The sequence below is a fragment of the Bos taurus genome, chromosome 17, assembly GCF_002263795.3.
Source record: "Bos taurus isolate L1 Dominette 01449 registration number 42190680 breed Hereford chromosome 17, ARS-UCD2.0, whole genome shotgun sequence".
NCBI lineage: Eukaryota > Metazoa > Chordata > Mammalia > Artiodactyla > Bovidae > Bos > Bos taurus.
Genome location: NC_037344.1, coordinates 71,061,989 through 71,078,384, shown reverse-complemented (window position 1 = coordinate 71,078,384; position 16,396 = coordinate 71,061,989). Strand labels below are relative to the sequence as shown.

The 16,396-nt window shown below is 51.6% G+C and overlaps 1 protein-coding gene and 1 gene segment (V, D, J or C); both read right to left on the bottom strand.

Annotated features, from left to right (window-relative positions):
* LOC789205 (immunoglobulin lambda-1 light chain-like) overlaps nt 1-16,396 on the bottom strand; it is a 448,173-nt gene that overhangs the window by 59,383 nt on the left and 372,394 nt on the right. The window contains exons 1-2 of one of the 3 annotated variants that reach the window (XM_059876185.1): nt 2,586-2,666; nt 2,137-2,431 (exon numbers count right to left, since the gene is read on the bottom strand). Of the exons in view, the coding sequence (XP_059732168.1) occupies nt 2,137-2,431; nt 2,586-2,631 (341 nt within the window). The 5' untranslated portion in view covers nt 2,632-2,666. 3 annotated transcript variants of the gene reach the window in all.
* Nucleotides 8,285-9,055, bottom strand: LOC132342652 (immunoglobulin lambda variable 3-19-like). The segment is given in 2 exon segments: nt 8,285-8,835; nt 8,975-9,055. Coding segments are annotated over 2 exon segments (582 nt in total).

Sequence of the window (16,396 nt, the reverse complement as noted above, 5' to 3'; positions counted from 1 at the left end):
CTTGGTCAATTGACTTCACAATTCCAATTCCTATACTTCATTTTAGACTGAGGGAATTTTACACTATTGTAAGACATATGTATACATGAGTTATGTTCAGCGCCATGAGGGCTCATTTTGTGTGTCCACTTTGCCTGGAAACAAAGTTGGACTGATTTACTTCTAGGGGTGCCTGGGGGTGTTTCTGGAGGACAGGAGCATTTGAACCCAAGGGCTCGGTGAAGCATGAGCCTCTCTGCAGGTGGACCCAGGAGGAACGCAAGGCCGAGGAAGGCAGACTCTCCTCCTCCCTAACCCGAGGTCTCTGCTCAGAAAAGGGACAATATAATGACTAGAAGAAAAGAAAGAACATCAGCTGTGGGAGGTTTGTTCTCTGGAGCAGATTCACACGTTGAGGCTCATGTGCAGGAATTCTAGGTGAAACAGAGCAGTCACCCATGTGTGTTGGAAAATTTTAAATTACATTTGCAGTTACGACTTTGTTTAAGCCAGACAGGGTAGCACAGCAAAGTCACCATGTGGTCACCTGTGTTTTGTAAAGGAGAGAGAACTTGCTGGCACATTCAGGAAAGGCCGTGTCTCAGCTTTGGAGGCACACTGAGAGGCCACAAGCAGATGGTGAGGACCAGGGTCTCGGGCAGAGGGATCAATTCACTGCTCTTCACTTTTGCCACATCTGTGTGCTGTCCATCCTGTCCAGAGTAGTTCAGTCTTCAGATGCTGTAGTTCCCATTGGTAGAAATCCAATCTGGGTCATTTTTAAACCTCTCTTGTTTCTACTTAATGTTTTTAAAATCTCTTTGTCTCAAGAAAAAAAATAAACATAATTTTAAAGGTTGTTTTGTGTCCTTGACTATAAAGTACATTATCTGGGCCATTTCAGAGCATGTTTGAATTAATACATTTCGTGCTTACTATAGCTCCTATTTTCTTGATTCTTTACAGGTAATTTTTGTTAGGAATCGGGTACTGTGAATATTTTCTTGTTGAATACGGGATCTTTGTATTTTTTCCTAATTTTTTTTTTTTTTTCATTTTTGGTTTTACCTTCAGGAAAGTCACTAGGACTCAGGAAAGTCCTTTGTCCGCCTGTTATTTCAGTCTCTTACCTGGGGCCAGGGCAGCGTTTCCTCTGGGCTAAGTTTCCCCACAACCGGGGCCAGTTCTCCTCACTCTTCACCCTGAGGCCTTAATGAGGAGCTCCCCTGCGTCTGAGCAGCCGGCCCTCCTGTGACGTGCGTGTGTCTCTGGCCATCGGCGTCCGGTGTCCTTGGAGGTTCCGTCCTCCCTTCGCTCACTGTGCCCCGCACTCGAGCTCTCAGGCTCCAAGCAGTGTCCGCAGTGTGCAGACCCTCTGTGTAGCTCTCTCCTCCTCAGGACTCTTCCCTCTAGATGTGTGTTTTCTTTTGGCTCCTTGGACCTCCGCTCTGAACGCAGGCCTGGTGCTGAGTGTGATCTCTGGAGGGAAGCCTGGGAGGCTGGACGGGTCCGCCCTGCGGTGTGGTGACAGGTGTGGGCTCGGGGCGGGGCCTGCACGTCGTCCTGACCCGAGCCGGGACTGGGCTCCGGGCCTCAGGCATCACTGACTGAATCTCCCTCACAGAGGGGTCAGGGCCTGGGCGGGGGAACCGTCTCTGCAATGACAGCCCCTCCCAGGGAGGGCACAGCGGGGAGCTGCCGAGGCTCCAGCCCTAGTGGGAGGTCGGGGAGCCCAGGGGAGCGGCCTGACGGCCCCACACCGGCCCAGGGCTGGTTCGTTCTGTTTCTCGAGCTCAACAGAAGCTCCGAGGAGCTGGGCAGTTCTCTGAATTCGTCCCGGAGTTTTGGCTGCTGAGTGTCCTGTCAGCACCGTATGGACATCCAGAGTCCATTAGCAGTGGTCTCTGTCCCTCTGTCTGTCCTTCATCAGGCTCTTTGTCCAGGTCACCACACGGCCAACACCAGGACAGTCTGGTCCCGCCAGCCCATCGTCCCTGCGGACGCCCCTGTGCAGCCTGCCGAAGGGCCGGGAGGCCGGGGGAACCGGGCCAGGCCTGTCCCTGCTGTGTCCACAGTCCTCCCGGGGCTGGAGGAGAGCGTGAGCAGGACGGGAGGGTTTGTGTCTCACTTCCCCGTCTGTCTGTGTCACTGTGAGGATTATCACTGCTGTCAGCTGACTGACAGTAATAGTCGGCCTCGTCCTCGGTCTGGGCCCCGCTGATGGTCAGCGTGGCTGTTTTGCCTGAGCTGGAGCCAGAGAACCGGTCAGAGATCCCTGAGGGCCGCTCACTATCTTTATAAATGACCCTCACAGGGCCCTGGCCCGGCTTCTGCTGGTACCACTGAGTATATTGTTCATCCAGCAGGTCCCCCGAGCAGGTGATCTTGGCCGTCTGTCCCAAGGCCACTGACACTGAAGTCGGCTGGGTCAGTTCATAGGAGACCACGGAGCCTGGAAGAGAGGAGGGAGAGGGGATGAGAAAGAAGGACCCCTTCCCCGGGCATCCCACCCTGAGGCGGTGCCTGGAGTGCACTCTGGGTTCGGGGCAGGCCCAGCCCAGGGTCCTGTGTGGCCGGAGCCTGCGGGCAGGGCCGGGGGGCCGCACCTGTGCAGAGAGTGAGGAGGGGCAGCAGGAGAGGGGTCCAGGCCATGGTGGATGCGCCCCGAGCTCTGCCTCTGAGCCCGCAGCAGCACTGGGCTCTCTGAGACCCTTTATTCCCTCTCAGAGCTTTGCAGGGGCCAGTGAGGGTTTGGGTTTATGCAAATTCACCCCCGGGGGCCCCTCACTGAGAGGCGGGGTCACCACACCATCAGCCCTGTCTGTCCCCAGCTTCCTCCTCGGCTTCTCACGTCTGCACATCAGACTTGTCCTCAGGGACTGAGGTCACTGTCACCTTCCCCGTCTCTGACCACATGACCACTGTCCCAAGCCCCCCGGCCTGTGGTCTCCCCTGGACTCCCCAGTGGGGCGGTCAGCCTGGCAGCATCCTGGCCGTGGACTGAGGCATGGTGCTCTGGGGTTCACTGTGGATGTGACCCTCAGAGGTGGTCACTAGTCCTGAGGGGATGGCCTGTCCAGTCCTGACTTCCTGCCAAGCGCTGCTCCTTGGACAGCTGTGGACCCGCAGGGCTGCTTCCCCTGAAGCTCCCCTTGGGCAGCCCAGCCTCTGACCTGCTGCTCCTGGCCACGCTCTGCTGCCCCCTGCTGGTGGAGGACGATCAGGGCAGCGGCTCCCCTCCCGCAGGTCACCCCAAGGCCCCTGTCAGCAGAGAGGGTGTGGACCTGGGAGTCCAGCCCTGCCTGGCCCAGCACTAGAGGCCGCCTGCACCGGGAAGTTGCTGTGCTGTGACCCTGTCTCAGGGCGGAGATGACCGCGCCGTCCCTTTGGTTTGTTAGTGGAGTGGAGGGTCCGGGATGACTCTAGCCGTAAACTGCCAGGCTCCGTAGCAACCTGTGCGATGCCCCCGGGGACCCAGGGCTCCTTGTGCTGGTGTACCAAGGTTGGCACTAGTCCCACCCCAGGAGGGCACTTCGCTGATGGTGTTCCTGGCAGTTGAGTGCATTTGAGAACTTACATCATTTTCATCATCACATCTTCATCACCAGTATCATCACCACCATCACCATTCCATCATCTCTTCTCTCTTTTTCTTTTATGTCATCTCACAATCTCACACCCCTCAAGAGTTTGCATTGGTAGCATATTTACTTTAGCACAGTGTGCCTCTTTTTAGGAAACTGGGGGTCTCCTGCTGATACCCCTGGGAACCCATCCAGAAATTGTACTGATGGCTGAACCCCTGCGTTTGGATTCTTGCCGAGGAGACCCTAGGGCCTCAAAGTTCTCTGAATCACTCCCATAGTTAACAACACTCATTGGGCCTTTTTATACTTTAATTTGGAAAAATATCCTTGAAGTTAGTACCTACCTCCACATTTTACAGCAGGTAAAGCTGCTTCGCATTTGAGAGCAAGTCCCCAGATCAATAAAGAGAATGGGATGAACCCAGGATGGGGCCCAGGGGTCCTGGATTCAGACTCCAGCCGTTTAGGACAGAACTTGACTAGGTACGAAGTGAGCGGGGTGGGGGGGCAATCTGGGGGGAACTGTGGCACCCCCAGGGCTCGGGGCCATCCCCACCACATCCTGGCTTTCATCAGTAGCCCCCTCAGCCTGCGTGTGGAGGAGGCCAGGGAAGCTATGGTCCAGGTCATGCTGGAGAATATGTGGGGCTGGGGTGCTGCTGGGTCCTAGGGGTCTGGCCAGGTCCTGCTGCCTCTGCTGGGCAGTGATAATTGGTCCTCATCCTCCTGAGAAGTCACGAGTGACAGGTGTCTCATGGCCAAGCTATTGGAGGAGGCAGTGAGCACTCCCACCCCTGCAGACATCTCTGGAGGCATCAGTGGTCCTGTAGGTGGTCCTGGGGCTTGGGCCGGGGGACCTGAGATTCAGCCATTGACTCTCAGAGGGGCCAGCTGTGGGTGCAGCGGCAGGGCTGGGCGGTGGAGGATACCTCACCAGAGCCAAAATAAGAGATCACCCAACGGATAGAAATTGACTCACACCCTTTGGTCTGGCACATTCTGTCTTGAAATTTCTTGTGGACAGGACACAGTCCCTGGATAAAGGGATTTCTATCTTGCGTGTGCAATAGAGCTGTCGACACGCTTGGCTGGGACATGTAATCCTTTGAACATGGTATTAAATTCTGTTCACTAACATCTGAAAGGATTTTTGCATCAATAAACCTAAGGTATATTGCCCTGTCATTTCCTTGTCTTGTAGTGTCTCTGAGTAGGCTGGAAGGGGTAACCAGCTTCACAAATCGAGTTAGGAAATTCCCTTATTCTTCCACTGTCTAATAGACTTTCATAAGATTAGTGTTAATTCCTCTTTAAATCGCTGCTATAATCATCACTGTGGCCACCGGTACTGAATTTTTTGTTAGGATGATTTTTAAACAAGCATTTTAATGATTTTTCCTTTTATTTTCGGCTGTGCTGGGTCTCGTTGCTGTGTGCCGGCGTTCTCTCGCTGTGGCCAGTGGGGGCGCTGCTCTCGCGTTGCGAAGCTCGGGCTTCTGACTGCAGTGGCTTCTCTCGTTGCAGAGCGCGGGCTCCAGGGCGCTCAGGCTCGCGTGGCTGCGGCACGTGGGCTCAGTAGTCCTGGGGCACAGGTGCAGCAGCCTCTCAGGACGTTTTGTTCCCAGATGGTGGGTCGGTCGAACCGGTGTCCCCTGCGTTGCAAGGTGGATTCTTCACCGCTGGACCACCAGCGACGTTCCCTGGAGGTTTTTAATTATGGATTTAAGCTCTCATTAGATGTCTCCTCACATTTCCTATTTCTTTTTGAGTCAGTTTGATACTTTGTTTGTGTCTGTAAGTTTGTCCATTTTATCCAAGTCATCTAATGTGTTGATAGACAATTATTGGTTAGTCATCTAATTGTTGGTTTACAATTTTGAGAGCATTGTCCTGCAATTCCTTCTATCTGCAAGATTGGTAATAATATCTCCCAAGAGGAGTCACAAACTGAAATGAGATTAATACAGGCTTTTTTTTTAAAAGAATGAACTTATGTTGTTGCCTTTCTCATAGATCTTACTTCTTAGCATGACTGTACTTACTGACTGGGGCGTTTTCATGTCTGTGTGGAGAGCTACCATTAGTACTTCTTATCGCCCAAAGACATCGGGCTCCTGGGCACAGTGAAAACACTCCTTTCTGTGGCTATTTTGCAAAATATGGCCTAGCCTAGCGTCATAAGGGATCACAGCTGACAACTGCTGGAACAGAGGGACATGCGAAGCAACGTGAGGGCTGGAACCTGGAGGGTCCTCTCTGGGGACAGTTTAACCAGCTATAATGGACATTCCAGCATCTGGGACATGGAGCTGTGAACTGGACCAATGACTGTCATTTTTGGAAGAGAAATCCCAGGAGAGAAGGGTCCAGGGGAATCTGAGGCCGCATGCAGTGCCTCAGGACAGGGGACACCTTCTCCAGCAGAGCAGGGGGGCCCGCCCAGGCCGCCTGCAGTGATTCCACCAGGAGGAGATGCATCCCTGCAGACCTCTGACAGCACGGCCTCTCCTGAGACACAGGGTCACACCCGGGGCCCTGGAACCCTTTGAGACCCTAAACCTTTCCTTTCCTGTCCACCCTGACAGCAGTCTAGCTCAGAACAGACATCTTCATTTTCAGCAGGAAAATCCAAGGCCCCCGAGGAGGGAGCGACTGGCTCTGGAGGAGCTGAGCCAGGAGCAGAGAGGCTGCCTGAACCTCAGGGCTGACCTGCAGCTGCTCAGAGGAGGCTGGAGTGTGCGTGGTCACTCAGATGTTACTAGAAGGAATATAAAGGGGTACAGCCACCCTGGAAAACAGTTCTGCCGCTTATCACACTAAGCGTGTGATGCCTGTGTTGCTGTCGTTGTTGAGTCACTAAGATGTGTCAGACTCTTTGTGACCGCATGCACTGTACCACGCCAGCCTTCCCTATCCTTCACTGTCTCCCAGAGTTGGCTCAAACTCATGTCCATTGAGTCAGTGATGCCATCCAACCGTCTCATCCTCTGCCGCCCTCTTCTCCTCCTGCCCTCAAGCTTTCCAGCATCAGGGTCTTTTCCAATGAGTCAACTCTTCGCATCAGGTGGCCAAAGTATTGGATCTTCAGCTTCAGCATCAGTCCTTCCAGTGAATATTCACAGTTCATTTCCTTTAGGATTGACTGGTTGGATCTCCTTGCTGTCCAAGGGACTCTCAAGAGTCTTCTCCAGCACCACGATTTGAAGGGATCAATTCTCTGGTGCTCAGCCTTCTTTATGATCCAACTTTTACATCCATACATGACTACTATAAAAACCATAATTTGACTATATGAACCTTTGCTGGCAAAGTGATATCTTTGTTTTTTAATAAGCTGCCTAGATTTGTGGCAGTTACCCTACAACCTAGGAATTATACCCTTGGGAATTTATTTCAGAGAAACAAGACTTATGTTCCATAAACACCTACACTCAAGTGTTCCCAACTCCTTCTTAACTCAGGCAGTCATAACCAAATAACACCGGTGAGTTGATTAAACCCCACACGTTTCTTTTTCACATTTCTGGAGGTCAGAAGTCCAGGGTCAGGATGCTACAATATTGTTTTTGGTGCGAGGTCTCTCCCTGGCTCGCTGAGGACACCTGCTGGTTCTGTCCTTACAAAGCCTTGTCTTAGTGGCTCACTCGGGTCGGGTGTGGGATGTTCCTGGTCTTTTCTCCTAAAGTCTCTAATCCTGTCTCCACAGGGTTGGGGAGAGCTTAGTTTAGGAAGCACAGTGAGAAGCCATAGGAAGCGGGTGAAGAGCGGGCGCTTGGGAAGAGGAACCTTGTTTGCTGCCGGCTCTGCCCCGTTTCAGGTCTGACGTGAAACAAGGTGCTGAGAACTTCATGCCTCAGCTTCCCCGTCTGTAACATGGGCTATCGTCCGGATGCTTCTACATAGCATATTTCTGATTAAAACACACGTTAATAAATAGGAAGGACCTTGATGGTACTTGGTATGTGTTAAGCACAGACGAGTATTCACTCCTCTTCCATCTAATAAGACCCTTAACCTTTATGCTTAATACCTGCAGAGACAATGGAATAGTGGGAGTAGGAGGGTGATGAGTCTGGGATGCTCACATTGACACTGTTTTCCGGCAACACCAATATACACACACGTCTTGTGGGAACCCTCCACAATCAGGAACTGAAGTCCTAAACAGAGTGCACGCGAGTGGACCTTATTTGGCAATAGGGTCCATTTAGATGCCATTACTTAAGCTGAGTTTTATTGGGCTGCTGCTGCTGCTGCTAAGTTGCTTCAGTCGTGTCTGACTCTGTGTGGCCCCATGGATGGCAGCCCACCAGGCTCCCCTGTCCCTGGGATTTTCCAGGCAGGAACACTGGACTGGGTTGCCATTTCCTTCTCCAATGCATGAAAGTGAAAAGGGAAAGTGACGTCGCTCAGTCGTGTCTGACTCTTAGCGACCCCATGGGCTGAAGCCTTCCAGGCTCCTCCGTCCATGGGATTTTCCAGGGAAGAGTACTGGAGTGGGGTGCCATGGGTCTCAGGAGTTCTGGTCCAGGTCACCATGGTAGCCCTCACCCCACTTGTTCACCTCCTAAGCCTTTCTAAAGCCACGTGGATCTGGATCTGGGAAGTTCTGGGGTCAATCCAGGAGATTTTGGCTGCTGAGGGTCCAGCCAGCATCACATGGACACCCAGGGGCCATTAGCACTGAGTCTCTGTCCCTCTGTTAGTCCTCATCCAGGCCTCCGTTCTCCAGGTCACTCCACAGCCCAGACCCCGACACAGCAGGGCCTGCCAGCCCATCGTCCACTGCTAACGCCCCTGTGCAGAGCCTGCCTGGAGGGCCGGGAGGCGGGGCCGCCTGGGGGCTCAGCTCCGGGGGAACCGGGCCAGGCCTGTCCCTGCTGTGCCCACAGTCCTCCCGGGGCTGGAGGAGAGCGTGAGCAGGACTGGAAGGTTTGTGTCTCACTTCCCCGTCTGTCTGTGTCACTGTGAGGATCACCGCTGCTGTCATATGACTGACAGTAATAGTCGGCCTCGTCCTCAGTCTGGGCCCCGCTGATGGTCAGGGTGGCCGTGTTCCCTGAGCTGGAGCCAGAGAACCGGTCAGGGATCCCTGAGGGTCTCTCACTAGACTCATAAATGACCAGCACAGGGGCCTGGCTTGGCTTCTGCTGGTACCAGTGAGCATAATAGCTTTCTAAGTCGTCTCCCTGGCAGGTGATGCTGGCCGTCTGTCCCAAGGACACGGACACCGCAGGCGGCTGAGTCAGCTGAGAAGAAGCCAGGTGACCTAGAAGAGAGGAGAGGAAGGGGAGTGTGGGAAGAGCGTCTCCTCCCAGCGGCCCCGATTCCCTGCAGCAGCCCCTGTGCTGAGCTGACAGGCCAGCCTGAGGCCTGGTCACTTGGGGACCGAGGCTGGGGGGCCGCACCTGCGCAGAGAGTGAGGAGGGGCAGTACGAGAGGGGCCCAGGCCATGGTGGACGCGCCCCGAGCTCTGCCTCTGAGCCCGCAGCAGTGCTGGGCTCTCCGAGCCCCTTTATTCCCTCTCAGAGCTTTGTGGGGGCAGTGAGGGCTTGGGTTTATGCAAATTCACCCCCGGGGGCCCCTCACTGAGAGGCGGGGTCACCACACCATCAGCCCTGTCTGTCCCCAGCTTCCTCCTCGGCTTCTCACGTCTGCACATCAGACTTGTCCTCAGGGACTGAGGTCACTGTCACCTTCTCTGTGTCTGACCACATGATCACTGTCCCAAGCCCCCCGGCCTGTGGTCTCCCCTGGACTCCCCAGTGGGGCGGTCAGCCTGGCAGCGTCCTGGCCGTGGACTGAGGCATGGTGCTCTGGGGTTCACTGTGGATGTGACCCTCAGAGGTGGTCACTAGTCCTGAGGGGATGGCCTGTCCGGTCCTGACTTCCTGCCAAGCGCTGCTCCCTGGACACCTGTGGACCCGCAGGGCTGGTTCCCCTGAAGCCCCGCTTGGGCAGCCCAGCCTCTGACCTGCGGCTCCTGGCCGTGCTCTGCTGCCCCCTGCTGGCTACCCCATGTGCTGCCTCTAGCAGAGCTGTGATTTCTCAGCATAACTGATTACTGTCTCAGGTACATTCACGTCCCTGTGACGGGCTGAGTTAGCTTTTCTCACACTAGAGAACCACGGCCCTCCTGTGTACAGTGATCACACTCCTCTCTGTGGGACTTTTGCAGAAGATTCTGCAGCCAGGAGTCACAAGGAATCTTAGCTGAGAAATGCTGGATCAGAGAGACCTGATAACCAATGTGAGTGCAGGAACCTGGAAGATCTTATCTGGTGACAATACTCACAGCTATCACAGATGTTCTGGGCATCAGGGAACGCGGGGGCTGTGGACTGGTGAGACGTATGTGAAATCTTCCGAATACATACATACATGGAAATATATGTGTATGTACATGTAGAGAGAGAGCCAGAGGCTGTGAGGGTCAGAGCACAGGTACCCATGTTACCTCCACAGAGATCACAACACAGTGATTTCTTCTGGTTTCTTGGTCAATTGACTTCACGATTTGAATTCTTGTACTCCATGTTGAACTGAACAAATTTAAAAATACTGCAAAATACACTTCCATGTGCTTGTGTATGTTCAGTCTCTGTGACCCCGTGGACTGTAGCCTGCCTGGCTTCTCTCCCATGGAATTTTCTAGGCAGGAATAGTGGAGTAGGTTGCCGTTTCCTTCTCCAGTAAATACACATACACAGAGGTTACTATTTTAATCACTGAGGTGGTTCATAACGTGTGTCCCACTTGTCTGGGAAACAAGGTGCTGTTCCACTTATTTCTGGGGGTCTCTGGGGGGGGGGGTGTTTCTGGAGGACATGAGCAATTGAACCTTCCGGCTCAGTGAAGCAGGCGACCCTCCCCGTGTGGGTCTTGGAGGAACAAAAGGCTGAGGAAGGCAGAGTCCCCTTCTCCCTGACATGAGGTCTCTGCTCAGAAGAGGGTAGTATCATAAAGAAGAAAAGGAAAAAATGAACTCTTGGAGCTCAGTTCTCTGGAGCTAAATTGCACTCTGAGGGTCGCATGCAGAAATTCTAGATACAAGACAACTCACCTCACCCCACTCCCAGCCTGTCGTGAAAGGATGGGATGAAGGAGGCAGGACGGTGACCTGGGGGCCATTACAGCCAGGCCTGCAGGAGGACCTGAGGAGCTCTGGTACAGGTGAGCTCTTCAGCTCAGTTCAGTTCAGTTCAGTCGCTCAGTCATGTCCGACTCTGCGACCCCATGAATCCCAGCACACCAGGCCTCCAAGTCCATCACCAACTCCTGGAGTTTAACCAAACTCATGTCCATCGAGTTGGTGATGCCATCCAGCCATCTCATCCTCTGTCGTCCCCTTCTCCTCCTGCCCCCAATTCCTCTCAGCATCATGGTCTTTTCCAATGAGTCAACTCTTCACGTCAGGTGGCCAAAGTATTGGAGTTTCAGCTTCAGCATCAGTCCTTCCAATGAACATTCAGGACTGATCTCCTTTAGAACGGACTGGTTGGATCTCCTTGCAGTTCAAGGGACTCTCAAGAGTCTTCTCCAACACCACAGTACAAAAGAATAATTCTTTGGCACTCAGCTTTCTTCACAGTCCAACTCTCACATCCATACATGACCACTGGAAAAACCATAGCCTTGACTAGACGGACCTTTGTTGGCCAAGTAATGTCTCTGCTTTTTAATATGCTATCTCGGTTTGTCATAACTTTCCTTCCAAGGAGTAAGCATCTTTTAATTTCATGGCTGCAATCACCATCTACAGTGATTTTGGAGCCCCCCCCCAAAATAAAGTCTGACACTGTTTCCCCATCTATTTCCCATGAAGTGATGGGACTGGATGCCATGATCTTTGTTTTCTGAATGTTGAGCTTTAAGCCAACTTTTTCACTCTCCACTTTCACTTTCATCAAGAGGGTCTTTAGTTCTTCATATTCTGCCATAAGGGTGGTGTCACCTGCATATATGAGGTTATTGACATTTCTGCTGGCAAACTTGATTCCAGCTTGTTCTTCATCCAGCCCAGCATTTCTTATGATGTACTCTGCATATAAGTTAAATAAGCAGGGTAACAATATACAGCCTTGACGTATTCCTTTCCCAAATTGGAAACAGTCTGTTGTTCCATGTCCAGTTCTAACTGTTGCTTCCTGACCTGCATACAGATTTCTCAAGAGGCCGGTCAGGAGGTCTGGTATTCCCATCTCTTTCAGAATTGTCCACAGTTTATTGTGATCCACACAGTCAAAGGCTTTGGCATAGTCAATAAAGCAGAAATAGATGTTTTTCTGGAACTCTCTTGTTTTTTCCATGATCCAGTGGATGTTGGCAATTTGATCTCTGGTTCCTCTGCCTTTTCTAAAACCAGCTTGAACATCTGGAAGTTCACGGTTCACGTATGGCTGAAGCCTGGCTTGGAGAATTTTGAGCATTACTTTACTAGCGTGTGAGATGAGCGCAATTGTGCAATAGTTTGAACATTCTTTGGCATTACCTTTCTTTGGGATTGGAATGAAAACTGGCCTTTTCCAGTCCTGTGGCCACTGCTGAGTTTTCCAAATGTGCTGGCATATTGAGTGCAGCACTTTCACAGCATCATCTTTCGGGATTTGGAAGAGCTCCACTGGAATTCCATCACCTCCACTAGCTTTGTTCATAGTGATGCTTTCTAAGGCCCACTGGACTTCACATTCCAGGATGTCTGGCTCTAGGTCAGTGATCACACAGTCATGATTATCTGTGTCATGAAGATCTTTTTTGGACAGTTCTTCTGTGTATTCTTGCCACCTCTTCTTGATATCTTCTGCTTCTGTTAGGTCCATACCATTTCTGTCCTTTATAGAGCCCATCTTTGCATGAAATGTTCCTTTGGTATCTCTAATTTTCTTGAAGAGATCTCTAGTCTTTCCCATTCTGTTGTTTTCCTCTATTTTCTTGCATTGATCGCTGAGGAAGGCTTTCTTATCTCTTCTTGCTGTTCTTTGGAACTCTGCATTCAAATGGGAATATCTTTCCTTTTCTCCTTTGCTTTTCGCTTCTCTTCTTTTCACAGCTATTTGTAAGTCCTCCTCAGACAGCCGTTTTGCTATTTTGCATTTCTTTTCCATGGGGATGGTCTTGATCCCTGTCTCCTGTACAACGTCACGAACCTCCATCCGTAGTTCATCAGGCACTCTATCTATCAGATCTAGTCCCTTAAATCTATTTCTCACTTCCACTGTATAATCATAAGGGATTTGATTTAGGTCATACCTCAATGGTCTAGTGGTTTTCCCTACTTTCTTCCATTTAAGTCTGACTTTGGCAATAAGGAGTTCATGGTCTGAGCCACAGTCAGCTCCTGGTCTTGTTTTTGCTGACTGTATAGAGCTTCTCCATCTTTGGCTGCAAAGAATATAGTCAATCTGATTTCAGTGTTGAGCATCTAGTGATGTCCACGTGTAGAGTCTTCTCTTGTGTTGCTGGAAGAAGGTGTTTGCTACGACCAGTGAGCTCTTAAGAGCCCTTCTATTCGGGGGCAGGGGCCCTGCCTCTATCCCCCGCTCCACACACAGGTGCATAGCTGCATCTGCCACTGGGATGGGAGTGTCACCGGGGCCAGAGACTACAGCAGAAGTAAGACCGGGATCTGGGGCTGTGGACCCCCGTGTCTGGGGAAATGAGGGCTTCAGTCCTGCAGCTGGCGGGCTGGATTCGGGCTGCCACACGAGACACCTGGGGCAGCGATGGTCACAGCACGGCTACTTCTGGTGTTATGGCCATTAAAGAATAAAGATAGACAGACACACAATGGACAGGGGAAAACGATGAGGATCAGCTTATGAGTAGAGGACAGACGTATAACATGCAAATGTAATGCAAGATTTAAATAAAACTGTAACCTTGAGGAGAAATCCAAACATGTTCAGAAGAAGAGAGAGAGGAAGGCAAGAAGAGGAAGAAGAAGGAGGAGGAGAAGGAGGTGACGAGGGAGGGGGACGGGAGGGAGGGGAGGAGGGTGAGGGGCCAGAGAGAGGGAGGGCTCGGGGGAAGAGAAGTGGATAAGAAGGTGAGAGAGGCCAGGGTCAACCCAGCGTCAGGTCACCCGAGGTCAAGCAGCAACAGTTAGAACCAGACATGGAACAATGGACTGGTTCCAAATTGGGAATGAGCTCGTCAGAAGTGTATATTGCCTCTCTGCTTATTTAACTTACATGCAGAGCACATCATGCAAACTGCTGGGCTGGATGAAGCACAAGCGGGAATCAAGACTTCTGGGAGAAATATCAACAGCCTCAGATATTCAGATGATACCTCTCTAATGGCAGAAAGTGAGGAGGAGCTAAAGGGCCTCTTAATGAGAGTGAAAGAGGAGAGTGAAAAAGCTGGCTTGACACTCAACATTAAAAAAGCTAAATCCTGGCATTCACTCCCAACACTTCAGGCAAATAGATGGGGAAAAAGTGATAACACGACAGACTTTATTTTCTTGGGCTCTGAAATCACTGTGAATGGTGACTGCGCCATGACATTAAAAGACACTTGCTTCTTGGAAGGAAAGCTATGACAAACCCAGACAGCATATTAAAAAGCAGAGACATTATGTTGCCAACAGAGGTCCATATAGTTGAAGTTACAGTTTTTCCAGTAGTCATATATGGATGTGAGAGCTGGAATACAGAGAAGACTGAGCACCAAAGAATTGATGCTTTCAAATTGTGGTGCTGGAGAAGACTCTTGACAATCCCTTGGATAGCAAGGAGATCAAACCAGTCAATCCTAAAGGAAATCGACCCTGACTATTCATTGGAAAGACTGATGCTGAAGCTTCAATATTTTGGCCACCTGATGTGAGAGCTGGACTATAAAGAAAGCTGAGTGCTGAAGAATTGATGCTTTTGAACTCTGGTGTTGGAGAAGACTCTTGAGAGTCTCTTGGACTGCAAGGAGATCCAACCAGTCCATCCTAAAGGAGATCAGTCCTGAGTGTTCATTGGAAGGACTGATGCTGAAACTTAAACTCCTACATTTTGCCCACCTGATTCGAAGAACTGACTCATTGGAAAAGAACCTGATGCTGGGAAAGACTGAAGGCACGAGGAGAAGGGGACGATAGAGGACGAGTGGCTGGATGGCATCACCGACTCAATGGACATGAGTTTGAGTAAACTCCGGGAGTTGGTGATGGACAGGGAGGCCTGGCATGCTGCGATTCATGGGGTTGCAAAGAGTCGGACGCGACTGAGCGACTGAACTGCACTGAATTGTCAGTATTCTTGATGGCAGTTTTCCCTCACTTTGCCTCCATCTTCCATATTAGACGTCAGCTCTCAAGCTAGACAGGGGTGTACCTGGAGGAAAGTTCTGCCTTTTCTTTTCAAAGCAATTCACAGGTGACATTTTTCTATTTCTGATGTGGACATTCCCCTGCAGCCGCTGGAATTCTGGGTCAAGTAGGAGGTTTATCCCCTGGTCCAGGTCGTCACATGGTGATTCAAATATTCTCCAGGGAAATCTTCTTTGGATGAAAGTTCACTGTTTTTGTAGGACACCCAGAAATTTCCTCTTGCACCTCTAAGAGTTTGGACAGTGGCTTGTTGAGCAAACCAGTGAGATGGTCTGGATTTTCTTTTTGTATGTGATGGTCTGGATTTTCTTTTTGTATGTGATGGAAAAACATGGGTCAAAAGGAGAAACATGGGCCAACAAATCATGGGTCAATAGCTGTCCAGGTAGCAACCCAGTTCCTCCCCGGACCTTGTCTCAGAGGAGGACAAGCCTTCGGTGTAATTGCGGTGTTTGCTCTCAAGGCTGGGGCAGCACTTTGAAACAGAACAGGTGTTCCTGGTAGCCCTCGTCGCTTACAGCACCCACACACGGGCACAGCCTGAGGGGTCTGGAGTTCAGACGCAGCTCAGAGCCAGTGTGATATTGCCTCTGAGGTAAGAATTCGAAGGGCAGGAGTGACATGTGGTCAGGTAGTGGCACGGGGGAGCTTCTGGGTAATAAATCTGGGTGTTTGCAGCTGCCCAGGATGGCACCCGAGGAGCGGAGCAGGATTGCCACAGGTAGGTTGAGGCCAGCCTTGACCTTCACTACTTTATCCGGGGCCTGAAGATCTTCAAGGAGGTTCAGCTGCTGCGTGTGGCTGAAGGTCCTCTGGGCCTGAGCCCTGTCTACTGTCCCCTGTGCTGACCATCGATGCCTTCCCCAGATATCTGCAGATTTTCTGCTGTGCGTGCAGCACAGGATTTAGGGAGCGGCCTTGACGGGGAAAGGCAGGGGCTGAGAGAGCGAATAACAATGCCAAGTTCCCTTGGGGAGGAAGAGGTTCTTTCTGGTGGACCTTGAAAAGCATTCTCCTGAAGTCTCAGGTTAAAGAGGTCTTGCTTGAAAACGCTGGATCAGCATGGCTGGACGGACCTGTGAAGGTCATCACTGGCTCAGCCTCTGATCTGGTCTTTGTCCCCACTGTGCTCTGCCCACAGTCAGCTGAGAAAGGAGCTGCTCTTCCTATGGGGAAGGGACGCCCTGTCTGTGGAGCTGACCCAGGCTCTGGGCTCTGGAAGGACCAGGCGGGGAGGAAGATGGAGTGGGCTATGCCAGGCTGATCCAGCCCCCGTGAGAAGCTGTGAGTGTGAAGCAGGTGCATTGGACCAGACTATACAAGGGTCCTCAGCCTTGTCCCCAGCGATGGTGAGGCCGCTCTGCCCCCGAGGATGGAGCGTAAAGAGTGACTGGGGTGGATGCAGGTGAGGCTGACTGTCGGCCTGGATGATGGAGCGTAAAGAGTGACTGGGGTGGATGCAGGTGAGGCTGACTGTCGGCCTGGATGATGGAGCGTAAAGAGTGAC